The 23923-nt window shown below is 42.2% G+C and overlaps 1 protein-coding gene across 3 annotated transcripts in view; it reads left to right on the top strand.

Moving 5' to 3' along the window:
• The window catches only part of DCP2 (decapping mRNA 2), a 65101-nt gene extending 44268 nt beyond the window's left edge, over nucleotides 1-20833 (top strand). For 2 of the 3 annotated variants that reach the window (XM_006146890.2, XM_014587206.2), the window contains exons 9-11: nucleotides 13339-13452; nucleotides 17838-17889; nucleotides 20440-20833. In XM_006146890.2, the coding sequence (XP_006146952.1) occupies nucleotides 13339-13452; nucleotides 17838-17889; nucleotides 20440-20603 (330 nt within the window). In that variant the 3' untranslated portion in view covers nucleotides 20604-20833. The remainder of the gene's footprint in view (nucleotides 1-13338; nucleotides 13453-17837; nucleotides 17890-20439) is intronic. The other variant, XM_027771201.1, reaches the window with a different exon arrangement.
• The last annotated feature ends 3090 nt before the right edge of the window (nucleotides 20834-23923 follow it).

The following is a 23923-nucleotide window of genomic DNA, read 5'->3' on the forward strand; positions in this document are numbered from 1 at the left end:
ATGGAGGAGAAGGGATTGCGGCGTGACCATCCCCCCTAGGGGGTGATTTCTTGCTTTCTGTCTCTCTGGCGAGCGCACGTGCCCTATAGCAAAAACCTCTCCAAAAAAAAAAATAGAATTTTATTTAACTTTATTTATTTATTTTAATTTGACCAGAGAGAGAGAGAGAGAGAAAGTGAAAGTGAGAAGGCAATCCTCCAGGTCCAGGACCTGAACCCATGTCAGCTATGTGGGAGTCCAGCACCCTTAGCCTCCACACTACCTGCTGGTCCCTCCAGTTGGGGGCTTTTAAGGATAGTGCTATTGAGCTGAACCTGTTGCCTAGTGGTTAAGGTAGTCAGGTAGTCCTGGCCTTGGGAGCTTGGAAACATGCTGAGTGTGTGTACTTGTGTCCCAAAGTCCCATAGGGTGGAGAAATGGAGAAGGGACTGTGGGTCACGCCCCATTGTAGGAGTCTTTCTTTCTCTCTGGGGAGTGCAGGTACCCTCTCCTCTGGCAAGTAAAAAAAAAAAAAGAACATTTCTTTCTGTACATGTCTTCTGATGAACATACATAGTTACTTGGGGTATATGAATGAAAGAATTGTTAGATGACTGGAGATGCCTGTGTTTTTGAGTATATTCTTGGAAACAGTTATCTCAAGTAATCTAGGTCCTTCCTTAACAGAATATTAGAGAATGCCAGTTGTTCCACATCCTATCCTAATAATAGATTAGTAGTAGGTGCTATCTTTTTGTATTTTATTTATTCACTTAATTATTATTATTATTTTTTAGAGTTTTTTTGCTATAGAGGGTGTGCGTGCTTGGTAGAGAGACAGAGACAGTGAGACATCCTGGGGGGATGGCCACGTCAGTCCATTTTCCTCCATTGTCTTGGGATCTTGGACATGTACACATGTGCACCCATCACGAGTTTTTAGCTGCTTGGTTGGTACTCAAATCATGGTCGACTGTGGGAGTCCAGTGATGTAACCATTACGCCATCTGCTGGTCCTTGTCTTTATTTTACCATCCATTTGAGTACATTCTTATTTTTTATTTTATTTATTTATTTTTATTTATTTATTTATTTATTTTGGAGAGATTTTTGCTATAGGGTGTGTGCGCTCGCCAGACAGACAGAGAGAGACATAGAGGCAGAAAGCGAGAAATCACCCCCCCAGGGGAGATGGTCACACCGCAATCCCTTCTCCTCCATTCTCTCAGGATCTTGGGCACGCACGCACACGTGCCCGGTGTGAGTTTTAAGCCACTGGGTCCAGGATGCGAACCATGGTCGACTATGTGGGAGTCCAGCAACATAGCCATTACGCTAACTGCTGGTTCCCTTTTTTTTATTTTTTTCAAAGTGACTGTCAAAGTGGGGTCTTGGTCATAATTTTTAAAGCACCAGTGTGATATACTAAATCTGAAACCACTAGGATAGCGCCTCCATATCTCAAAGAACTTTGTGAAAATGTACAGGTGAAAGTAAAATCTTCTTTAACTTGTTGGTTTAGATAACTACATTGTCCACTCCAGAAAAGGCCCGTTGCGGCTCCAGGAAGACCCTCAACAGTGCATGGTTTGAGCTAACATGATTGGGGAAACCAGTGCAAATAAAAATCCAGCTGGTGGCAGGAACAGAGGCATGGATTCAGACGTGTCTGGTTACTGGCAGTTTGCACTTGTGCTACATTTTGTTTTTTGTTTTACTTTTTTCCGTCTGTCAAATGTTTCGTCCCCTTGTACCTCACATCTACTCTCTAGCATCCTCTCCTCTCCCCACTGACACTTCCTGGTCTCAGTCTCTGCTGTAGCAGTCAGTACAAATACAGCGTCTACGTTTAAAATCCTGGCTCACGTCACTCAACATTAAGCCTTCTGTGTTCATCCATTTGAGTCTATATTCGTTCATATTGAATCTCATTGATCGTTTCTGTTTCTTTTCTTTCTTTTGCCATAGGACATTTGCACTCACCAAAGAGGAAGGAGACAGACCAGAGACAGTGAGGGAAAGTGAGAAATTCCTCCCTATGGGGGCAATCCCTTCTTCATTCTCCTCTAGGGATTTTGGACACACACCTGGGGAGATTTTTCAGGCTGCCAGGTCCAGGACTCAACACGAAGGTCAGCCATGTGGGAGTTCAGCACCTTACCACAATGCTACTGCGGGCCCCAGATACTATTCCTTATAGCTGAGTAATAGGATATTTGTGCCAGTTTTTTAACCTAGTCATCAATTTTTAGGCATTGGTTCTGTTTTAGTAATTGCTGCAATGAACATGGGTGTGCAGATGTCTTTCTGATTGAGTCTTTTCCTATTCTTCAGGTAAATACCAATGGGACTACTAGGTCATATCGAAGCTCTGTTCATAGGATTTTTAAAAAATACTTTATTTAACTTTATTTATAGATTTACTTATTTAATTTGACCAGAGAGGGACAGAGTGAGAGCGAGAGTGAGAGAGAAAATGAGAAAGCAAGCCACCAGATCCGGAACGCGAACCATGGTCCAGTGCTCTTTACCACCACACTGCCTGCTGGCCCCTGTTTGGTAGGTTTTTTTTTTGAGAGATTTTTGCTATAGGGCACGTGTGCTTGTCAGACAGACAGAGACAGACAGAGAGACAGAAAGCAAGAAATCACCCCCCAGAGGGGATGGCCACGCAGCAATCACTTCTCCTCCGTTCTCTTGGGATCCTGGGTGCGCACACACACGTGCCTGGCGTGAGTTTTAAGCCACCGGGTCCGGGATGCGAACCGTGGTCGACTACATGGGAGTCCGGCCACATAGCCACTAGGCTAACTGCTGATCCCGCTGTTAGGTAGGTTTTTGAGACACCTCTGTATTGTTTTTCATAGAGGTTGCCCAAATTTACATTCCCACCAGCAGTGTAAGAGAGTTCCCTTTTTACCACAGCCTTGCACGTACTTGTTGTTCTTTAGATTTTTTGATGCTAGCTATTTTTTTTTTAAAGAATTATTTAATTTAATTTTATTCATTTCTTTATTTCAGTTGGACCACAGAGAGAGAGAGAAAGTAAGCCCCATAGTCGGCCATGTGGGAATCCAGCGCCTTTAACCACCATGCCACCTACTGGCCCCTCTTTTTTAAAAATTTTTTTTTAATCCAGAGAGATTTTTGTTATAGGGCATGTGCACTTGCCAGAGTGACAGAAAGTGAGAAATCAAATCCCCAGGGTGGGTGGCCACCTTTTCTCCATTTTCCTCAGGATTTTGGCATGTACACCTTTGTACCCAGCGTGAGTTTTAAGCCTCTGAATCTGGAACTCGAACCATGACTGGCCATGTGAGAGTCCAGTGACCATTATACCCTCTACTAGTCCCAGATCCTAGTCCTTCTAACTGACTAGACTAAAACTAACATTGTAGTTTTTATTTGTATTTCCCTTATGACAAAAGATTTCGAACATTTTTTCATAGGCCTCTTGGCTGACGACAAAGACTTGACGTCATAAAGTCTTCCTTGAAAAGTTGTCTATTCAGTTCATTCACCCATGTTTAAATTGTATTATGCATTTTTGGGAGGCAAGCTGCTTGAATTGTCTTTATATTCCAGGTATCAGTCCCTTGTCTGAGTAATCATTTTTTGTGGGTATTTTCTCCTATTCTGAGGGTTGTCTTTTCACTCTAGTTATAGTTTTCTTTGTGATTAGGAAGCTTTTTAGTTTGTTATCCCACTTGTTTATTTTAGGGACCATTGCCTGTGCAATAGGGGTATTATCTTAAAAATCTCTGCCTATTCTAATGTCTTTAAAAGTTGTTCGTATGTTTTCTACTAGTACTTTTGTAGTTAGAGGCTTTATCTTTAAATCTTTGATCCATTTTTAGTTAATTCTAGTTAATAGTGAGAGATGGGGTCCAGTTTGATTGGATATCCAATTCTTCCAACACTGTTTGCTAAAGACTTTCTTTCCACCATTGCGCTGTTTTCTGCCTTTTGTTGAAGATCAGTTGACTGTATGATTTGAGCTTTATTTCTGGATTCTCTGTTCTGTCCCATTGGTCTGCCTATCTATTTTTATGTCTGTACCATGCTGTTCTGATTATCACTGCTTTGTAATATAAAGTTAGGTGGTGAGGAGGAGTCAGCAGATGGCATAGTTGTTAAGATGCTGGATTCCCAATTGGCCAACTGCCATTCAAGGCCTGGTCTTGGCAGCTTGAAAAATCACAACAAATTACTGATGGAGTAATGGTTATGTTGCTGGACTCCCAAGTAGTCGACCATAGTTCAACTCCTGGACCCAGTGGCTTTAAACTCACACTAGGCATGTGTGTATGCGTGCCCAAGATCCTAAGAGGAGAAGGGAAGAGAAGGGATTGTGGCATGGCCATCCCTCGGGGCACGATTTCTCACTTTGCGTGTCTCTGTCTCTCCAGTGAGCGCACGTGCACTTTAGCAAAACTCTCTTTAAAAAAAAAAACAAAAACAAATACATACTTTTTTTTTTTTTAAAGTTAGGTGGTGTGATGCTTCCTATTTTATTTTTTTGGTACAGTGTTGCCTTTGCCTTGGCAATATGAGGTCTTTTTTGATTTCAGATTTTTTTCTATTTCTGTGAAGAATATCTTAGGTAATTGGATTGGAATGGTTTTGAATATGTAGATTAATTTGGGAAGGACTCACATTTTGATAATATTGATTCTTCCAATCCAAGAGCATGGGATGTCCTTCCATTTTTTTGTATTGTGTTCCATTTCTTTTTTCGGTTTTTCATAATTTTCCTTGTAAAGGTCTTTCACTTCTTTGGTTAGATTTATTCCTAGGATCTTAATCATTTTGTAGCTGTTGTAAATGGGTTTGCTTTCTTCAATTCTGTTTCAGTCTGTTCATTGTTGATGTATACAAATGGTATAGATTTTTGTATACTGACTTCATATCCTGCAACTTTACTGAATCCATTTATCACTTCTAGTTTTGTTGTAGAGTCCTTTGGATTTTCTTTGTATACAGTTGTGTCGTCTACAAATAGGGACCATTTAACTACTACTTTTCCTAACTGAATGCCTTTTATTTTGCTCTTGTCTGATTTCATTGGCTAGGACTTCAGCAGTATATTAAAAAGGAGTGGAGATGGGAGTAACCTTGTCTTATTCCAGTTTTTTTTTTTTTTTGAGAGGTTTTTGCTATAGGGTGCGTGCGCTCACCAGACAGACAGAGACAGAGAGACAGAAAGCGAGAAATCACCCCCCAGGGGGGATGGCCATGCCGCAATCCCTTCTCCTCCAGTCTCCTCTTGGGATCTTGGGCACGCACGCACACATGCCCAGCGTGAGTTTAAGCCACCTGGTCTGGGACTCGAACCACGGTTGACTACATGGGAGTCCAGCAACATAGCCATTACACCAACTGCTGGTCCCGTCTTATTCCAGTTTTTAGTGGGAAGGCTTTTTATCTTTTCTCCATTCAGTATGATGTTTGCAGTAAGTGTGTCATATATGGCGTTTATCATGTTGAGGAATGTTCCTTTTAACCCCAGTATTGCTAAGAGTCTTGATAATGAAGGGATGTTGTATTTTATCAAATGCATTTTTTATATCTATAAATATGTTCATGTAATTTTTTTCTTTCTGTTAATGTGGTATTACATTTGTTTTACACATGTTGAACCATCCTTGCATCCCTGGGATAAAGCCTACTGGTCAACTTGTTATGTTGTTGGGTTCAGTTTGCTAGTATCTTGGTGAAAAGTTTTGTGTGAGTATTCAGCAGGGATACTGGTCTGTAGTTTTCTTTTTTTGTTATGTCCGTCTGGTTTTAGTATTGAGGTAATAGAGGCTTCATAAAATTAGTTTGGGAGGACTCCTTCTTTTTGAGTCTTCAGGATAGGGGTTAGCTCTCATTTAAAAGTTTTGTCTAATTCAGAAGTAAAGTCATTTGGACCTGGGCTTTTCTTTGTTGGGAGACTATCACTGATTCAGTCTCTTCACTGGCTACTGCTCTATTCAGGCTTTCTGTTTCATCCCGATTCAACTTAGGTAACTTATACATGTCCAGAAATTTGTCCACCTCATCTAGGTTTTCTAGTTTGTTGGCATATGTTACTCATCGTAGCGTCTCATTTTTTGTATTTCAAATCGGTTTTAACATTACCAGCTTGATTACTGATTTTATCTATCTGGTTCCTTCTGGATTTTTTTTTTTTTGATTAGTGTAGCTAATGGTTTATCAATTTTGTTTATCCCCTTTTAAAACAAGGCTTTTGTTTGTTGATTTTTTTGGTATAGTTCTTTTATTCACATTTTTATATTTAAGAATATATTGGTTTCATTAATGAAAAACTCATGTGTATCAGAGGGCACCATCAGATGGGTGTAAAAATTCAAGCTCAGCAAGAACCACAAAATATTTTAGTTAAAAATGGGTAAATGGGGACCAGCAGGTGGTGTACTGGTTAAGGTACTGGACTCCCACATGGCTGACCGCAGTTTGATTCCCAGACCCGGTGGCTCGAAATTCATGCTGGATGCGTATGCGTGTCCCAAATCCTGAGAGGAGAATTGGTGGAGAAGGGATCGTGGTGTGGCCATTCCCCTGGGGGGTGATGACTTTTCACTTTCTCTCTCTATCTCTCTCTCTTTTGTTTAGAGAGATTTTTGCTCTAGGGGACTTGTGCTTGCTGGAGAGACAGAGACAGAAATAAAGATATAATCCCCTAGAGTGGAGGGATGACCTTACTGCAGTCCCTTCTCCTCCTAGGATTTTGGGCATGTGTGCACATGAGCCCAGTGTGAGTTTTAAACTGCCATGTCTGGGACTTGAATCACAGTTAACTATATGGGAGGCCAGCGACATAACCATTACACCATCTGCTGGTCCCTCTGTCTGTCTCTGTGTCTCCAATGAGCACATGTGCCCTATAGCAAAAAACAAAAACAAAAAAAAATCTTAAAAAAATGGTAAATGACTTGAATAGCCATTTCTCCAGAGGAAATATACAAATAACCAAGATGTACATAAACTGATGTTCAGCATTATTTCATTAGGGAAATGCAAATTAAAACCTCGATTAGATATCCCTTTTTTACCCATCAGGATGACTGTGGTAATAAAAACAATAACAAAAACAGAAAATAGGTGTTGGTGGGGATATGGAGAAATCCAAACCCTGTACACTGCAGGAAGGTGTAGTTGTGAGGAGAACAGTTTGGTTTTCCTCATAAAGCTAAATCTAGAATTAACCGTGTTAGCCAGCAATTTCACTTGTAGGTATACACTAGAAGACTAGAGAATGGGGACTCAAACAGATAACTTGTACATCAGTGTTCATAGCAGTGTTCTTCACAGTAGTGGAAAGGTGGAAATAACCCACATATCCCTCAACAGATGAACAAATAAAATGTGATACGTTCATACAACAGTATTATTCATTTAGTCTTTTAGTAATGAAGTTGAGGAAAGAAGTTCTGATACATGCATGCTATGGTATGGGTGCACCTGCAGGAGGCAGACAGAAAGAATATATACCGTGCTATTACACTTACTTAAGGTGCCTCAACCAGAGCATAGAGACATAAGGTAAACTAGCAATAACAGAGGCTGTAGTGTGTGATAATAAGGGGAAGAACAGGGAGTTCTTACTGGGCAGAGTTTCTTATTGGGGTGGTGAGAACCTTGGGGAAGTAAGTAGTGGTACAGACTGTCCAACACTGTGACTAAATGTCACGGAATTATACACTTACTAGTGGTTGAAGTGGTAAGTTTTATGTATATTATAATATAATCAATGCTGGGAAGAGGAGAATACAAATGAATTAAAACTGTGTGGTAATGAGTTTCTTATCTTACAATCGTCAGTTATTTATGTTAGCTTATTGTTTCCAGCTATTTTAGCAAATGCTTCATTTTTTTTCTAGAGGTAGGTAGAATATAAATAAATATTTTTGTTCATGTGTTTTTTAAAAAAATAAAGCTACAGTCTTCACACTCTTTTAGCCCATCCTTGTGGAAATGTCAGATAAACAATTCAGAATATTTATAGTGACAAGACTAAATGACATACAAGAGAAAAGAGACAATGAGCTCCAGGAGGTGAGGGAGTCCTTTCATAATTTGAAAGAAGAAACAGACACGATTAAAAAGAGTCAAAGGAAATCGTTAGAGAACAAGATTATGATATAGGAAATTTAAAACCTCCCTTGAAAGTATTAAAAACAAATTAGATCACTCAGAAGATCAAATCTCAAATATAGAAGACAAAACCTCTGACCTAGAAAAAAATTATCAAAGAAACCTGAGGAAACAACCAAGAAAAATAAGGACAATATAAAAGAAATACTAGATACCACGAAGTCCCTAAACATCCAGATAATTGGTATCCCAGAAGGCGAAGAAAATAATAAGGACATTGATAATCTATTCTATGAAATCTTGGAACAAAACTTTCCAAACCTAGTTAGCATTCAAATAACCAGACCCAAGAAATACAAAGGACCCCAAATAGACTCAACCCAAGAAGATATCCAAGGCACATCATAGCCAGATTGGCCAAAACCACAGATAAAGGCAAGATACTAAAATTGGAAAGAGATAAACATCAAATTACTTACAAAAGTTATCCTTTCCCATCATGTTAATGTCAGATCTCTCGTCAAAAACAATGCAGGCAAGGAAAGAAGTGTTAAATGAAAACAATTTCAATGAAGATTACTATACCCTGCAAGAGTATCTTTATTTGGGAAAAAAAGATAAAAACATTCTCAGATAAACAAAACCTGAAAAAATTTACCAACCCCAGACCAGTTCTTCAAGAAATTCTGAAGAGAATGCTATACCAGGAAAATTAAAGTCAGACGCAGATATAAGAGAACAAAAAACAACCAAGAAAATGACTGACTTAATGATAGGAACATGTCTGGAAATATCAATAATAACTTTGAATGTTAGTGGATTAAATTCTCCTATCAAGAGCCACAGACTGGCTGAATGGATTAAAAAACCCAGAAACCCTCTCTTTTGTTGCCTACAAGAAATGCACCTTATGGGTAAAGACACACATAGACTAAAAGTGAAGGGCTAGAAAGAGGTATTCCATGCAAACGGAAATAAAAAAAGGGCTGGAGTCACAGTACTAATTTCAGACAAAATAGGCTTTAAGACAAAATCTGGAAGGAGACAAAGAAGGGCATTGAAGAGTAGTAAAAGGGCCAAGTCATCAAGAAGACATCATGCTTATACATTATCTAGGCACTCAGTTCAGGAGCACCCAAATACGTGAAGGAAAGGCTGCTAGAGCTAAAAGAAGAGATAGGTTGCAACACTATAATCATTAGGGATCTCAACACCTGATTATCTCCGTTAGACAGCTCTTCTAAAAATAAGCAGAGAGATACAGGACCTAGTGATACTATAAATCACATTAGTTGACAGACACCTACAGAACTTTACACTCTAAAACCACAAAACACACATTTTTTTTCTCACCCCCGCATGGAACCTTTTCAAAGATTTATGATAGGGCATAAACCAAGCCTTTACAGATTCAAAGGTATAGAAACTATATCCAGCATCTTCTCTGACCATGATGGAATTAAACTTAATTTCAAGAAAAATCCTTGAAAATACACAAACACATGGAAACTGAACCACCTGTTTCTGAATAACTTCTTAACTACTGAAGAAATTCAGTCTGAAATCAAAAAATTTATGGCAACAAATGATAATGAGTACACGAGTTTCCATAATCTATGGAACGTCACAAAAGCAGTCATAAGAGAGAAATTCATAGCAATTAATATGCCAACCAGAGAACACGGAGGAAATGGACAACTTCCTGGATGCGTGTAGTCTACCAAGGTTGGATCAGGAGGACATGGAAAACCTGAATAGACCCATAACAAGCCATGAGATTGAATTAATAAAACATAACCTCCCACCAACAAAAAGCCCAGGTCCTGATGGCTTCACTTCTGAATTCTACAAAACTTCTAAGGAAGAGTTAACCTCCATTCTTCTCAAATTATTTTAAAGATCCAAAAGGAAGGAAACCTCTCAGATCCATTTTATGAAGCCTCCATCATCATTCCCAAGACAGATAAAGACATGGCGAAAAAGAAAAACTACAGACCAATATCTCCGATGAATATAGATGTGAAAATTCTCAACAAGATACTTGCAAATCCTATCCAATAACATATAAAAAAGATTATACATCAAGACCAGGTAGGCTTTATTCCAGGGATGTAAGGGTAGTTCAGCATACACAAGACCATAAATATAATACACCAAATTAACAGAAAGATTAAAAACTATATGATCATTCCAATCAATGCAGAGAAAGCATTCCATAAAATACAGCATCCCTTTATGATTAAGACTCTTAGCAAGATCCACATAGAAGGGTCATTTCTCAACACAGTAAGAGCCATATATGAAAAACGTATAGCTCACATTATACTGAATGGGTAGCTTTTCCACTAAAAACTGGTACTAGACAAGGCTGCCTACTTTCTCCATTCCTGATTTCAATATAGTGCTGGAAATTTTAGCCAATGCAGTTAGAAAAGAGAATAACATAAAAGACATTCAAATAGGCAAAGAAGAGTTGAAAAAAAATCTTTATTTGTAGATGACATGATAGTATACTTAGGAGACCCAAAGGTACCCATGAAAAACTTCTCGAAGTAATAAATGAATATAATAAAGTGGCAGGATACAAAATCAACATCCACAAATCTATAGCATTTCTGTATATGAAGAACAAGTTGAATGAGGTAGAACTGAAGCAAGGAATTCCTTTTACCATAGCCACAAAATGTGTAAGATACCTAGGAATAAACTTTACTAAGTCAAAGACCTTTACAAAGAAAAGTATGAAAATCTTAAAAAAAAAGATTGAAAATGACAGGGAAAAAAGTGGAAGAACATCCCATATTCCTGAACTGGAAGAATTAATATAATCAAAATGGCAGTTCTACCCAAATTAATCTACATAGTCGACACAATTCCAATCAATTTATCAAAGTTATTCTTCACAGATCTAGAAAAGACAATCATAGAATTTGTTTGGAATCATAAAAGACCTTCTATTAAAGCAATCCTGTGCAGGAAAAGTGGATTGGGTGGCATCTCACTCCCTTACCCCAAAATATACTGTAAAGCTGTGATAATCAAAACAGCATGGTATTGACAGATGGACCAGTGGAATAGAATAGAGACCCCAGAAATAAATCCCAAAACATACAATCAACTGATTTGTTTTTTCAGAGGTTTTTGCTGTAGGGTTTGTGCGCTTGCCAGAAAGACAGAGACAGAGAGACAGAAAGTGGGAATCACACCCCTCCTCACCTCGGGGATGGCCATGCTGCAATCCCTTGTCCTCCGTTCTCCTCTGGGGATCTTGGGGACATACGCACATATGCCCGGTGTGAGTTTAAGCCACCAGGTCTGGGACTCAAACCACTGTGGTAGACTACGTGGGAGTCCAGCAATGTAGCCATTATACCAACTGCTGGTTCCCCAAATGATTTTTGACGAAGGATACCAGACAATTCAGTGCGAAAAGGAAAACCTCTTCAGCAAATGGTGCTGAAAAAACTGGGCATCCACCTGCAGAAAGATGAAACTGGATCCCCATCTTTCACCATTAACAAAAATTAATTCAAAATGGATCAATCTGAACCTAAGATCTCAGACTTTGAAACTATTGGTGGAAATCACTGGGAAAACTCTGGGAGACATTGGGGCAGGCAAAGACTTCTTAAGACCCCCCAAACACAGGCAATAATCCCCAAAATAGGTAATGGGATTACATCTGATTAAGAAGTTTCTGCACAGCAAAGGGCAGTAATTAGAGTGAATCGAAAACCTTCGGAATGGGAGAATAATTTTATAAACTGTGTCTCATATAAGGGACTGATAACCAGAATACACAGGGAACTCAACCTTCTCCCCCCCAAAAATGATTAACACAAAATATGGGAAAATGAACTCAACAAAAATAGTCCAAGGAAGGTATCTGAACAGCCAAAGAGCATATGAAGAAACTCAATATCCTTCATCATAAGGGAGATGCAGGTTAAAACCACAGTGAGATACCACCTAACCCCTGCCAGAATGGCGAAGATTAAAAATACAAAATATTGTAAGTGTTGGCAGGGTTGTGGTGAAAGGGGAACTCGTCTACACTGTTGGTAGTAGTATAAATTGGTCCAGCAGCTGTGGAGAACAATATGGAGGTTCCTCAAAGACCTACAAATAGAACCACCACATGATCCAGCAATCCCACTCCTTGGTATCTACCCAAAGGACAAGAGAATGCTCAGTCAGAAAAGCGCTTGCACAGCATTCGTCACAATTGCTAAGAAATGGATCCAACCCAAAAGTCCATGAACAGATGAACGGATTGAAAAAGTCTGGCATATATACTCTATGGAATGCTATTCTGCCATAAAAAACAAGACCCTGGCATTTGATAGAAAGTGGTTGAATGTGGAAGATTTACTGCTGAGTCAAGCAAGCCAGGCTATGAAAGAGAGATATTGTATGTCTCCACTTAATATATCTCAATTGTCCACGCTGTATGGTAGAGATTAAAAGATTGGAAGACATAAAAACAGTGAAAATAGTTATGGACACTGGAGACAGTGTGGAGGGAGGGTGGGAGAGGGGAAGAGTGCAGGGAAGGAAGTCAGGGAGAAAATAGAGCGATCACATGCTGCGGACACAGACATGGTTTATTGCCTGTTGATGATGTGTGTAGTATTCTAAGCTGGTCTGCTGTGAGGTGCACTTCATGTCAGGTAAGTACTTTTTACAAGCCAAATGATACATAGCGATCAAATGTTTAAAAAAAATATGAATTAAGAAAAAGGAAAATGAAAGATACCAAATCTCTACCTTTGTAAAAAGATTATTTACTAAGGAATCCCTGTTTGCTTAGTAATAGTTTATGGCAGATTTTCAGGGTTACCAGTTGGATCACACCTGCCTGTCTCGCTCTGACGTATGTCAGGACACTTCTGCACTTTCTCACTGAGATGTGCCTTCAACAGCAGTGTAAGGTGTTCAAACTTGCCTTCTCCTCATTCTTCATTTTCTTTATTTTTAAGCTCAAGTGTGTTTGCTCCATATCTCCACTGTAAACAAATCCACAAGCAGAAACTGGGCAGGCGCGAGCTGGAAACATGTCCAGTTCATCGTGCGTCCTCCCATTTGTTCTTGCTGTATATAGCACTGTCTTATATGAGAACATGTATCGATAGGTGATTTATGAGGATTTTGAGGGGGCTTTGCTGAACACTTAAGCCAATGAAACACATCTGTAGGTATATATTCTTCTATGCCGTTACACTTCACTGAAGATTTACATTTTATTTCTTCTCGGAAAAGCAGAATCAAAGTATGAGGGGAAATGGCAGAAAACAATACCAAGACTCACCTAATCAGAAAAAGAGAACAAACGGGATCCACGGTCAGCCGGTAAAGCAGCAGCACCCGTTGATGGTAAGCATCACCGGTCCCTTGCCCAGGGGCAGTTGACCCTGTTAACTGGCCTTGCTAGGAAATGTTACTGAAACGTTACTTGCTTTGCTCTCATTTTAACTGATGCAGTAATAGGATCTTACGGCACTAAATTATGTACTGCTTTACCTTACTTGTTTGACCACTTTTAATTATGTTTCCAACATCGATTCATTTGCAAGTCTAATCTTTTCTTTTTATGTGGTTATGTATACTCACTAATGCTTTAAAAACAACATGCAGTTAGTCCTGTTCTCTAGAACAGTTCCTTGACTGGGAACCAGCAGTTAGCGTAATGACTATGTCGCTGGACTCCCATGTAGTCGTCCGTGGTTCGCGTCCTGGACCCGGTGGCTTAAAACTCACACCGGGCACGTGTTCGTGCGTGCCCAAGATCCCGAGAGGAGAATGGAGGAGAAGGGACTGTGGTGTGGCCATCCCCTCTGGGGGGTGATTTCTCGCTTTCTGTCTCTCTGTCTCTCTGTCTGACTGGTGAGTGTACACGCCTTATAGCAAAAACCTCTCAGAAAAAAAAAAAAAGAGAAAAAATTTTAAAAAGAACAGCTCCTTGACTGTTGTCCTGTCTATGTTTTTCTAAATTGTATATTATAATGAGGTAAAAAATTTTGGGAGAACTTCACAATGTATTATATTAAGTTGATAGAATTTAGAAAATAAAGAATGAACATTAATAGCCAAATGCTCTTGTCGTTAGAGTAGGCCTGAGGACTGCAGGGGTAGTCCTTTTGCCCAGAGATGGAGCTGGATCTCCCATGGCTATGTGGTTCAAATTCCAGACCTGATGGTTTGAAAAACACCCACAGGCTTCTGTGTGTGTATGCCAAAATAGCAGCAGGATGGAGAAGTAGGTGGAGGGGCTGTGGCGTGGCCATGCCGCGTTAGAGAGGGCTTTCCCTGCCCCCTTTCTCTCGTCTCTCTCTCCTCTCCTCCTGTCTGTCTCGCACATGCTCCTTGCAGCAAATTAAAAAATGGAGAGACAGTTGTGAACCTTTAAGTCGTTTTCTTTCATTCTCTTAGTCTGTTACTCTAGAAAGTAACTTTTAACATAGTTTTTCTTGCTTATCTTTTTTGTGTGATACTTGTTTGTTGGATTTTCTTATTGTAGCTTATTTTTCTTTTCTTTCTTTTTTTTGAGAGATTTTTGATATAGGGCGCATGCGCTTTCAGAAGAGACAGGAAAATAGGAAGAAATCACCCCCTGCGGGGGATGGCCACACTGCAGTCCCTTCTCCACTCTCTGGGATTTTTGAGACTGTACACCCATGTACCTGGTGTGCGTTTTAAGCCGTTGGGTCCAGGACTCGGTCCATGGTTGGCTACTTGGGAGTCCAGTGCCTTAACCTCTATGCCATTTTCATTTTTCAATAGTGGATGATGATACTAATTTCAAATTTTTAGCAAGAATATTTTACCTGAGTTTCCTGTGCACTGCTTACTTAACTTGGGATACAATGATTGTACAAGTAAACATATCTTAAACATAGGTTTTAATTTACTCTGGAGAAAGAAAATACTGCCAAGAATAAAGAAAACAATCTTAAAAAAAATTTTTTTTTTTTTAGGCTTTTGCCATAGGGTGGGTGTGTGCTAGCCGGAGACAGACAGAAAGAGAGACAGAAGGGAATGGCCATGCCGCAGTCCCTTCTCCATTCTCCTCGGGATCTGGGGCACGTACATGTCTCTGATGTGGTTTTCAAACTGACAAGGCCAGGATTAGCACCGTGGTCGGCCCCGTGCAGGCCATGGCCTTAACCACCATGTCACCTGCTGGCCCAGGAGCTGATCTCATTTATTTATGTATTTATTGTATTTTATAGTCAGTCGTGTATATCACTTGGTCTGTAAAGCAGATGTATCCAGCTTGGACACACGTCGTGCCGGTCCAGTTCAGGATCTGCACACGTCTAGGAGACCGTCCAGTAGGTGATCAAAAGTGTAGTGAAATTTAATACCTCTTCCAAATAAAGCTGGACAGACTTCCTTAACCATGATATTTTAGGAATGTTAATTATACTCAAATCAGCCCATAAATTTAATTCAACACCAATAAATCCTTTCAGAGTATTTTGGGAAAAAAATTTGACTAATTTGACTCTCAAATTAGTCTCGAAGCTCAGTAGATTTTTAAAAAGTTGTGGTTTTTTTTTTTTTTGGGGGGGGGAGGTTTGCTATAGGGCACGTGTACTTGCCAGAAAGACAGACAGAAAGTAAGAAATCACTCCCCAGGGGAGAAGGCCATGCTGCAATCCCTTCTTTATTCTTCTCTTGGGATCTTGGGCACACACACACACACGCCTGGTGTAAGTTTAAGCCACCGGGTCCAGGTCTACATGGAAGTCCAGCGACATAGCCGTTACACCAACTGCTGGTCCCAATTTTTAAAACGTTTTTAAACTGCTGCACAGGTGCTGTGCCCTGCAGGCTGGGGCCACACGGAGGCCCAGGCTCAATTGCCAGTCTGGCTTAGAGGCCCAGTGTGTTGGCACATGTGTGGTTAGCTCTGTCTGAACAGCTGAAGAGGAATTGCAGGCCTGAGGCTGGTCTGGGCAGTATAGCAAGGCCTGCCTGCAAGGAGCCAGGTGTGGTGCAGTGACTGTCCCAGCTGGCAGCTCAGGCGGGAGGTGAACGTTAACGGTGGAGGGCAGGAGTGTGGGCAGTTTGTAAAGCAGGCACTAAGAGTGTCTGACACACAGGGAAGCTGTTAAACCATGTACAGCCAGAGAATGCAGATAAAAATGGAGCACTGTTTTTCCCCATCAGATGAAAAAGATGCTAATTGCTGGTCGTGTGTTAATACAGTGGTAACACTTGACAGCTGCTAATCGGTACAGCCTTCTAACGAGGATTTTGGCTGTATCCAAGCCTGAAAAGGGTGGGCCGCAGAGACTAATTAGTAACGGGAACCCGATACCGCGCGGCCACCCATGCAGTTTGAATGCTGGCCCTGGTGGCCTGAGAAACACTGGATGTGGGTGTGTGCCTCAGAATCTGACAGTGGGAAATGCAGGAGAGGGTTATGGCGTGACAGGGCTCCATAGTGCGTACTCTCCCTCCCTCTCTGCTGAGCTCAAGTTCCCCCAAGTTATGATGCATTTTTGCATAGAAAAACACATCGTGACTTTCCAGCAGCCTAATAGATAGATAGATAAATAGATAAATAATACATAAAACAAATAAGCAGTTTGAGAAATGATGCCGACATAGAAGAAAAAGAAGTGCTCTCTCTGGAGGTGGAATTGAAAGAATGACAACATGGACGCAGCCTTAGTAACTAAGATGCCGTGGCCTGTACTGTCGATCGGTGCGAGAGACTCCCAGGAAGTCAGGGCCGGCCCCACAGCACGGTGGGTAGCTGCTGTACCTTGGGAGCTGGCTCCCACGGAGCTGACCGCGGTTCGCATCCCAGCCCTGATGCCCGTGCCTTGAAAAAACACTGCACATGTGTATGTGTGCCCCCAACCCTGGATAGAGGGAGGGGAGGAGGGAGGATTGCAGCGTGACCACGGTTCTCTCACATACACGGCCTCTGGCATTAAAAAAAAAGACAATGTAGATTTGTATTTTTTGAAAGAGGAATTTGCTCACAGTGTACATGTCACATTTAAAAAGGTTAGAGTAGTAGTGCGTATCGGAGAATTCCATGTAAAAGTTGTGGTTAGGGCTGGCTCCGTGGTGCAGCAGTAACCCACTGCTCAAGAGAGCCGGCTCCGTGTGGCACCTGCAGTCGGGCCCCAGCCAGGCCGGCCCCACCAGGCCCGGCACACATGAGTGTCCAAGGTCCGGCGGCAGAAGGACTAGAGAAAGGGGATTACTGTGGAGGGTGCTCTCCTCTCTCTCTCTCTCACACACACTTTGGTATGTGTGTGTTCTGTCATGATTTAAAAAAATGTCCAATTATATGAAAATGAATTTATACATCTTAGGGAAACTGAAACGATACAATGAATAATTTTTTTCTTTTTTCTGATTTCTCTAACATACATGTAATCAGTAACTAAAAACGTTTTATTCTTAACAAATAAGCATAAAATACATGAAAGTAAATACCAGTGAGAGTGCTGATTAGCTTCGTGGTTTAGTTTTCTCCTCAAGAAATGCGATATACACAATCCTTCTTAAGAGGCTGGGGAGAGGCATTGTCACAGGTCTCGCTGTGCCAGCATGCTAGTTAGTTATGGTTTCAGATGTGCACGGCCATGCGGGAATGTCAGCTTGGCCTTCCGGCCTCTCGAGTGGCGCTGCGCCCCACGCTCTGCCAGGGGTGGGCCTAGTTTGGGTTTTAATAAGTGAAGTAACTGGAGGCTGTGTGTTGTATGTGTGTGTATTTGTTTTTTGTTTTTTAATAGAAATGTGAAAAGAAACTTCATCCACGAAAGCTTCAGGATAATTTTGAAACAGGCAAGTCATTTTCTCTTTTAAAAATCTCCTTTGTGAGGCTGGGTTTGGTTTTGGCTGTCCTGGCTGTTGTGGGCTGTGTGGTCGCTAAGCGGGAAGAGCTGCGGAGGTTCTGTGGAGAGAGTGTTCTTGAAGTATGAAGCTGCCTCTGACGGCTGAAATGATCAAGGTAAACCCACTCGCCCTGTGCTGTCTTCCTGGACGTCCAGTTTTGGTGCTATGAATGGGTGCTGTAACCGTAAACAGATACTTGGTTCGTGTCAGGGAGAGCAGAGAGAGCCAAGCACTGTAAAGTGGAGGACCTCATTCTCTCAGTGTGGAATGAGAGTACTGACTTCCGAGGGGAAACATGGCTACTTTTTCAGAGGTACTAGTGGTCAACTTAAGTTCTTAAGAATTATTTAATTTTTAAATTATTATAACTAGCTATAGGGTATACATACTCACCAGAGAGACAGCAAGAGAAAGTGAGAAAGCAAGCCACCAGGTCCAGGCCTTCAACGTACTCTGCTGTGTGGGAGTCCAGCACCTTCACGCCATACCACCTGTTGGCCCCAGTGATCAGCTTTTAAGGGTAGTAGGCACTAGCTTTTTTAAAAATTAATTAATTTAATTTTATTTATTATCATTAGAAAGGGAGAGAGAAAGTGGGAAAGCAAGCTTTCAGGTCCGGTACCCAAACCACAACCCGCCGTCTGGGAGAATAGCACCTCTACCACCATGCCACCTGCTGGCCCTGGCGCTAGCTTTAATTAAAATGGTACTTTAAGTTTTTTCATCCTTCATTATGAAAGGTAGATGTGTTGTCTGATTTGGAAAGTAACCCTGATGCATGTAGAAAGCTCTTTGTAATAGTGATTTAATAGATTTCCTTGGGAAGTACGGTACTCAGGTGTTATTTTTGAATTCTGTGAAATTCCCTGTGCTGTAGATATGCATTTATTCACTATCTAAATTGAAGCACTTCACATACAAAAGTCTGAGACATGAGAAACATTGTCGTATTCCTTTTCTTCAGTACTGTAATTTAAGCAAGATAAAGCCCATTTTAACAGGTGCTTTAAATCCAGTTACTGAAAGTTAAGGCTAGTAGTGAGGCAGGAAGTATCATTAGAGTTTAGTGTAGATCTGCTCGTTTTGTTTTGTTTTTACTTTAATTGCTGCGTTTGGTGTCCTATCCAAAACAATCATTGTTAGGACCCTGGCAAGGTCGTCTGTGTCTCCTAGGAACGGGTTTTCATTCTACATTTAAGCCTTTGGTCCATTTCAACTTTATTTTGTGTGTGATATAAGATCAGTGTTCAATTTCTTTTGCATGTAGGTATGACATAGCTTGCTTCAGTTTTCTCAGCACCATTTATTGAAGAGTGTCCTGGAGAAGTCATGGGTGTAGAAGTCCCCTTAATAGGACTTTTTTTCTGGCTGTCTTGAGAGATGTAGACATGATAGGTTGATGGTTAAATCTAATTACCATACATTCAATAGTCGGTTATTTCACAAAAGTTTTTCAGAGCACTGTGTGGTTGGGAACATTGAAGAAGCAATGGCTGGTCCCATGACCTACTGGTTAAGGGACTGGATCCATGCACTTGGCTGACCGCAATTTGAATTTCAGCTCTGGCTGCCTAAAAAACACCAGCAGGTGGCGTGGTGGTTGAGGGGCTGGACTCCCACATGGCCAACTGGGGTTCGTTCGAGTCCCGAACCTGGCAGCTTACCTTCTCACTGTTATCTTTTTCTGGCCAAACTGAATAATAGCAGTAATAATAAATAAAATAACGCTATTTAAAAAGGCAGTGTGGGACCAGCAAGTAGTGTGATGGTTAAGGTGCTGGACCCTTCCACATGGCCAACCATGGTTCAAGTCCCAGACCTGGTGGCTTGCTTTCTCACTTTTCCTCTCTCTCTCTCTCTCCCCCCCTGCCTCCCCCAACCTCCTAAGTTAAGACAAAAACAAAAATCATACATAGCCTCCCCCCCCCCTCCCCCCCTCTGTGTGTGTGTGTGTGTGTGTGTGTGTGTGTGTGTCTGGTCAAATTAAAATAAATGAATGAAAAAATAAATAAGCAATGAAACAAACAAAAATCCAGATAAAATGGGCTGTAGTACGATTTTGATAATTTGTGTTCTTGACTAGGTTGGATCTATTCATAGAAGACTTACTTGGTAGACTTCAGTTTCTTTTTCTAGAGTTGTAATCTTTTCCATTTTTACAGTACAATAGTAATTTTAAAGTGCTTTAGGTTTTGATATCAATAAGCTTGTTACTATATTGGCACAAAATAACAATCAAAGGAGGTGAATATTTTGTAAGGAAGGGAGTGTCGGGTGAAGCCTGAGGTTACAGTTTTGGGTGTCAGCATGAAAGTAAGCAGGTAAATCAGGGATTCAGTGGGGCACTAGTTCAGAGAGAGGGAACTGTCTCGGAGCTCTGGCCAGCCAGGTTTGGGATGGGAAGGTGCACACCCTTCCTGTACACAGGCTCCTGTGCACGAGGTGAACTACACACGCGCTTCGTGCCGAGTCGCTGACGGGGTTATTTTGTCTACGCAGATGCCGGGCATGACATTCCCTGCTCCAGCGAAGACCAGGCGTCCGCACGGGCTGAGGCACAGTCCGTGCCGTGTAACGGGCACTGCAAGGTCCCCTTCTCGTCCAGAGCCTTCCTGAGTTTCAAGTTTGACCATAATGCTATAATGAAAATCTTGGACCTTTGAGAGCAGCAGGGGACTGTGGGACGCCCAGAGCAGACCCCTGCCTTCACACGTCTCCGCAGCCTTCCGGTTCTCAGGGTTGTCCGGAGTGGCAGTGACACGGTGCTGCTGAAGAGCCTTTCTGTGCCGGAGAGTAGGATGGGAGAGGAGTTTGCACTGTAAATGCAGATGTAGCTTTTTATACAGATTTACCTTTTCAGTGTTTGCAACAGTGTAAGTTGCCTTCTCTTGAATTTGTGTTATGTGACTGTTTCATTTTGTATTTTGGTCAGGAAAATTGTGTTTGAGTCCTCATGCAGCCGCGGCCGATGCTGGGGATGTGCCACCCACCCGTTGCAGTGATTCCAATAATAGTTTACTTACTGAGATTTTAAAGAGAAACTTAAAATACTTAATTACTAGATGAACTCAAGACACACATGAGGGTTTGCAGGTCACCCGCGCTGGTGGCATTTTATGTGTTTCTCTGCCTCTAAGCTGAGAGCTGAGTCTCTCTACCTCCTGGTGGAGGCTGCTGTAAGGATTTACTTAGAGCCGCAGCTGCAGTGCGAGGCTCGTGTTCAGAACAAACTGAGTACTTCATTAGCGGGTAAAGCCTGCAGCTCGGAGGGGCCGAGGGCAGGGGCTGATGGGCCAGGGTCTGGTTTTGAGCTGTGCTGCGTGCAGTCAGTAACTGCTGGCGGGAGGGCTCGGGCCTGGGGTGGTCTCCACACCGGCCGCGGCCTTCGTATTGGACAGTGGATTTGTCCCGGGGAAAGTTGCTTCCGTATCCAGTTGTGTGGATGGGGGGGAAGTGACACTGCCGGGTCTCCGTCGCGTCTCCGTTGACCTGGGAGACTGAGACTTTCCTGTTAGGCTCAGCTCCTAGTGATAGCAGAGGCAGTTGTGCTCCTGTGTCAGCGGCCCTGGGTGATGGCGCCGCGGGAGCCCGCTGCTCCCCGGACCCAGAGCTTCAGGTAGGGTGGTCGGCACAGGAGGGGATGGCTACTCGCTCCTGGGAATGCATGTGGCTCCTATGGGGTCTTCATACCCAAATACAGATGGCTTGCCCACGTTTGAAAGGATTTCAGCTGTAATTGAGGACAATCACCAGGGCTTCGAGAGGGAAGGTGGCTTTAAAGTTTTGGCTGCATCTGACCACACTGAAGGTATTTCTGGGGCGGGGGAGGTGTGTGCATGTGTGAGTGCATGCGCGTGTGTGCATGTGTTGTGGTTTTAAAAATCTTTTTTTAGAAGTGTATCACAAAATATATCTCAGCTTGTAAATGTTACTGTAGAAATCTTTATTCTGTATAGATAGCCTATTTAACAGGGGTTCTACATAACCCCTGAGCTTTTTAAAGAAGGGCTGTTGTAAGGAATTTACTTGGTATTACTTTGACTTAACTTTTAAATGGCTTGATTTTAAAGGAGAAATTCTATTTATTAATCAAGTGTCACTCTCTTGGTGCTAAGCAGGAGAATTCAGTTACAGCAGTGTTTAGTTAGGTTATCCAGAAATCCTGCACTTCGTAATGTGACGGATTCGTGAGTCTTTCTGTGGTTTGCTTTTTAATGCGTTACGTGACCGCGTTGGGAAGCTTTTACTGTTCTTTTCTAAGGCCGGCTGCTTTGCGTGGATCTCCTTGAGCCGTTTGTAGTTGATCCCAGCATTCCAGACTCCTGCTAGTTGTTACGGCAGTGAAAGCAGTTGGCCTGGCAGATGAGTCATTTTCACTTGTACTGTCATCTGGAAATGATTGAACTTGTAGTGATTTTGTATGTTTCTTTTCTTCAGTGACTATTTGGTCAGGCTTTCTGGTGCCTGCGGAGTTGGGTTTTGGCTCCCAGTCCTGAGCAGCAGAGGTGAGAGTCAGTAACCAGTAGCTGCGGTGGGGGCTGTGCCCTCGGTGTCTGGTTCGCCATGGTCGAGCGCCATCGCTGTCGTGCTGCCGCGTTCACGCACCGTGGAACAAAATGCGGGTAGTGCCGCGCTGCGGTGATGGCGACTTGCTCTGCGCCCTCCATTAGAGGCTGAAGGGGTGAGGGCGCACCTGGGTGACTTGCCTACGCCAAGTGTCTCCGTGGGAGGCGGCTTGGGCCCTCCGGCCTGCCCGAGTGTCTGGGTTCGCTCCCCCGGGAGTGGCCGTGCTTCACTCGGACTGGCGGTCTGGTCTCCTGGGAGGGACTGGAGCATGGTTTGAAGGGAGCAGGGAATGGCAGGGTGCTGCATTGGCGGTTGGGGCTTGGGCCCGCGCCGCCTGTGCGTCTGCATCGTTCACCTCCGAGAGAGGTCCTAGGATTTCCTTTTGAAACGCCGTGTTCCGAGGTGCAGTGCACTGTGGATCTTTCATTTCTTAGCTTTGTAGGTGCTCTTGTGTGTAACTTTAACAGGAGATGGTAGGTGAGTTGTTTCTGTGCTTAACCATTGTAATCCAAAACAGGTACGGTTTACATGCTGATGAAAAAGATTTTTGTTAAATAGCCAATGGTTTTCGGATTTTAAATAGTGATGCTTTCCTGAGACATGAACGGTCAGAGGTCTGAGAACCTGATAGGCGTCTTAGCGTGGGCTGGACCTGATTAAGGTCCTGGGAAATTAAGTCGGCTTTTGTGTTAGGCAAAGTCATAAAGCATAGTCTCTATGTCAAAGGAATGTGGTCACTGCTTGCTGTTTTGAGCTTTGGACTAATTTTTCTATGAAATATCAATTTGTAAGTATGCATAATGATTGCATATAGCAAACTTAATTTTATGCTGTAGAATTGGGTTGGTACCTTTTGTTTTCAAAGCTTCAGTAGTATCTGTGTAGTGTCAGAAGAACTCAGATTTAATCTATATGGCTGTTCATTGTAGGATTTAAGTTCTAGGAATTCTCTAAAATTCAGCATGGTGTGTTTCCCAGAGAAGTTAAGGTATAAGCAGTGCTTCTGTATGTTAAAACAGTTCCTTTTCCTGGCTTTTTTTTGCTTTTTGTTTTTGTTTTTGTTTTTTTTTTGGGGGGGGGTCCCTTTGGTATCCTAGCAGTGAGGAGAGTGAAAGGTATAAAAATTAGGCTTTTCCCGAGTTATTTATTTTATATACCTTCTCTCGGCTTCTTCCCTTCATTTTTGTACCTGTGTACCTGTCTGTTGAGAGGCTTTGTTCTGGTTGCCATCTCTGCACCTTCTTTACTGTTGGCTGTAGTTAATACAGTCGGACACATTAACATCGTTCTTCGGAGTGACTCTGACCTGGATAGTCTTCAGCGGGGCTCACACGTATGCTTACAACTGGAGTAAGACAAGCAAGGCCCACCGGGATTGTCTGAAGGTGCCTCACCCACCTACCTGCTCTAGGTAAAC

This window comes from Tupaia chinensis, unplaced genomic scaffold (assembly GCF_000334495.1).
Source record: "Tupaia chinensis unplaced genomic scaffold, TupChi_1.0 Scaffold000195_1, whole genome shotgun sequence".
Classification (NCBI taxonomy): Eukaryota; Metazoa; Chordata; class Mammalia; order Scandentia; family Tupaiidae; genus Tupaia; species Tupaia belangeri.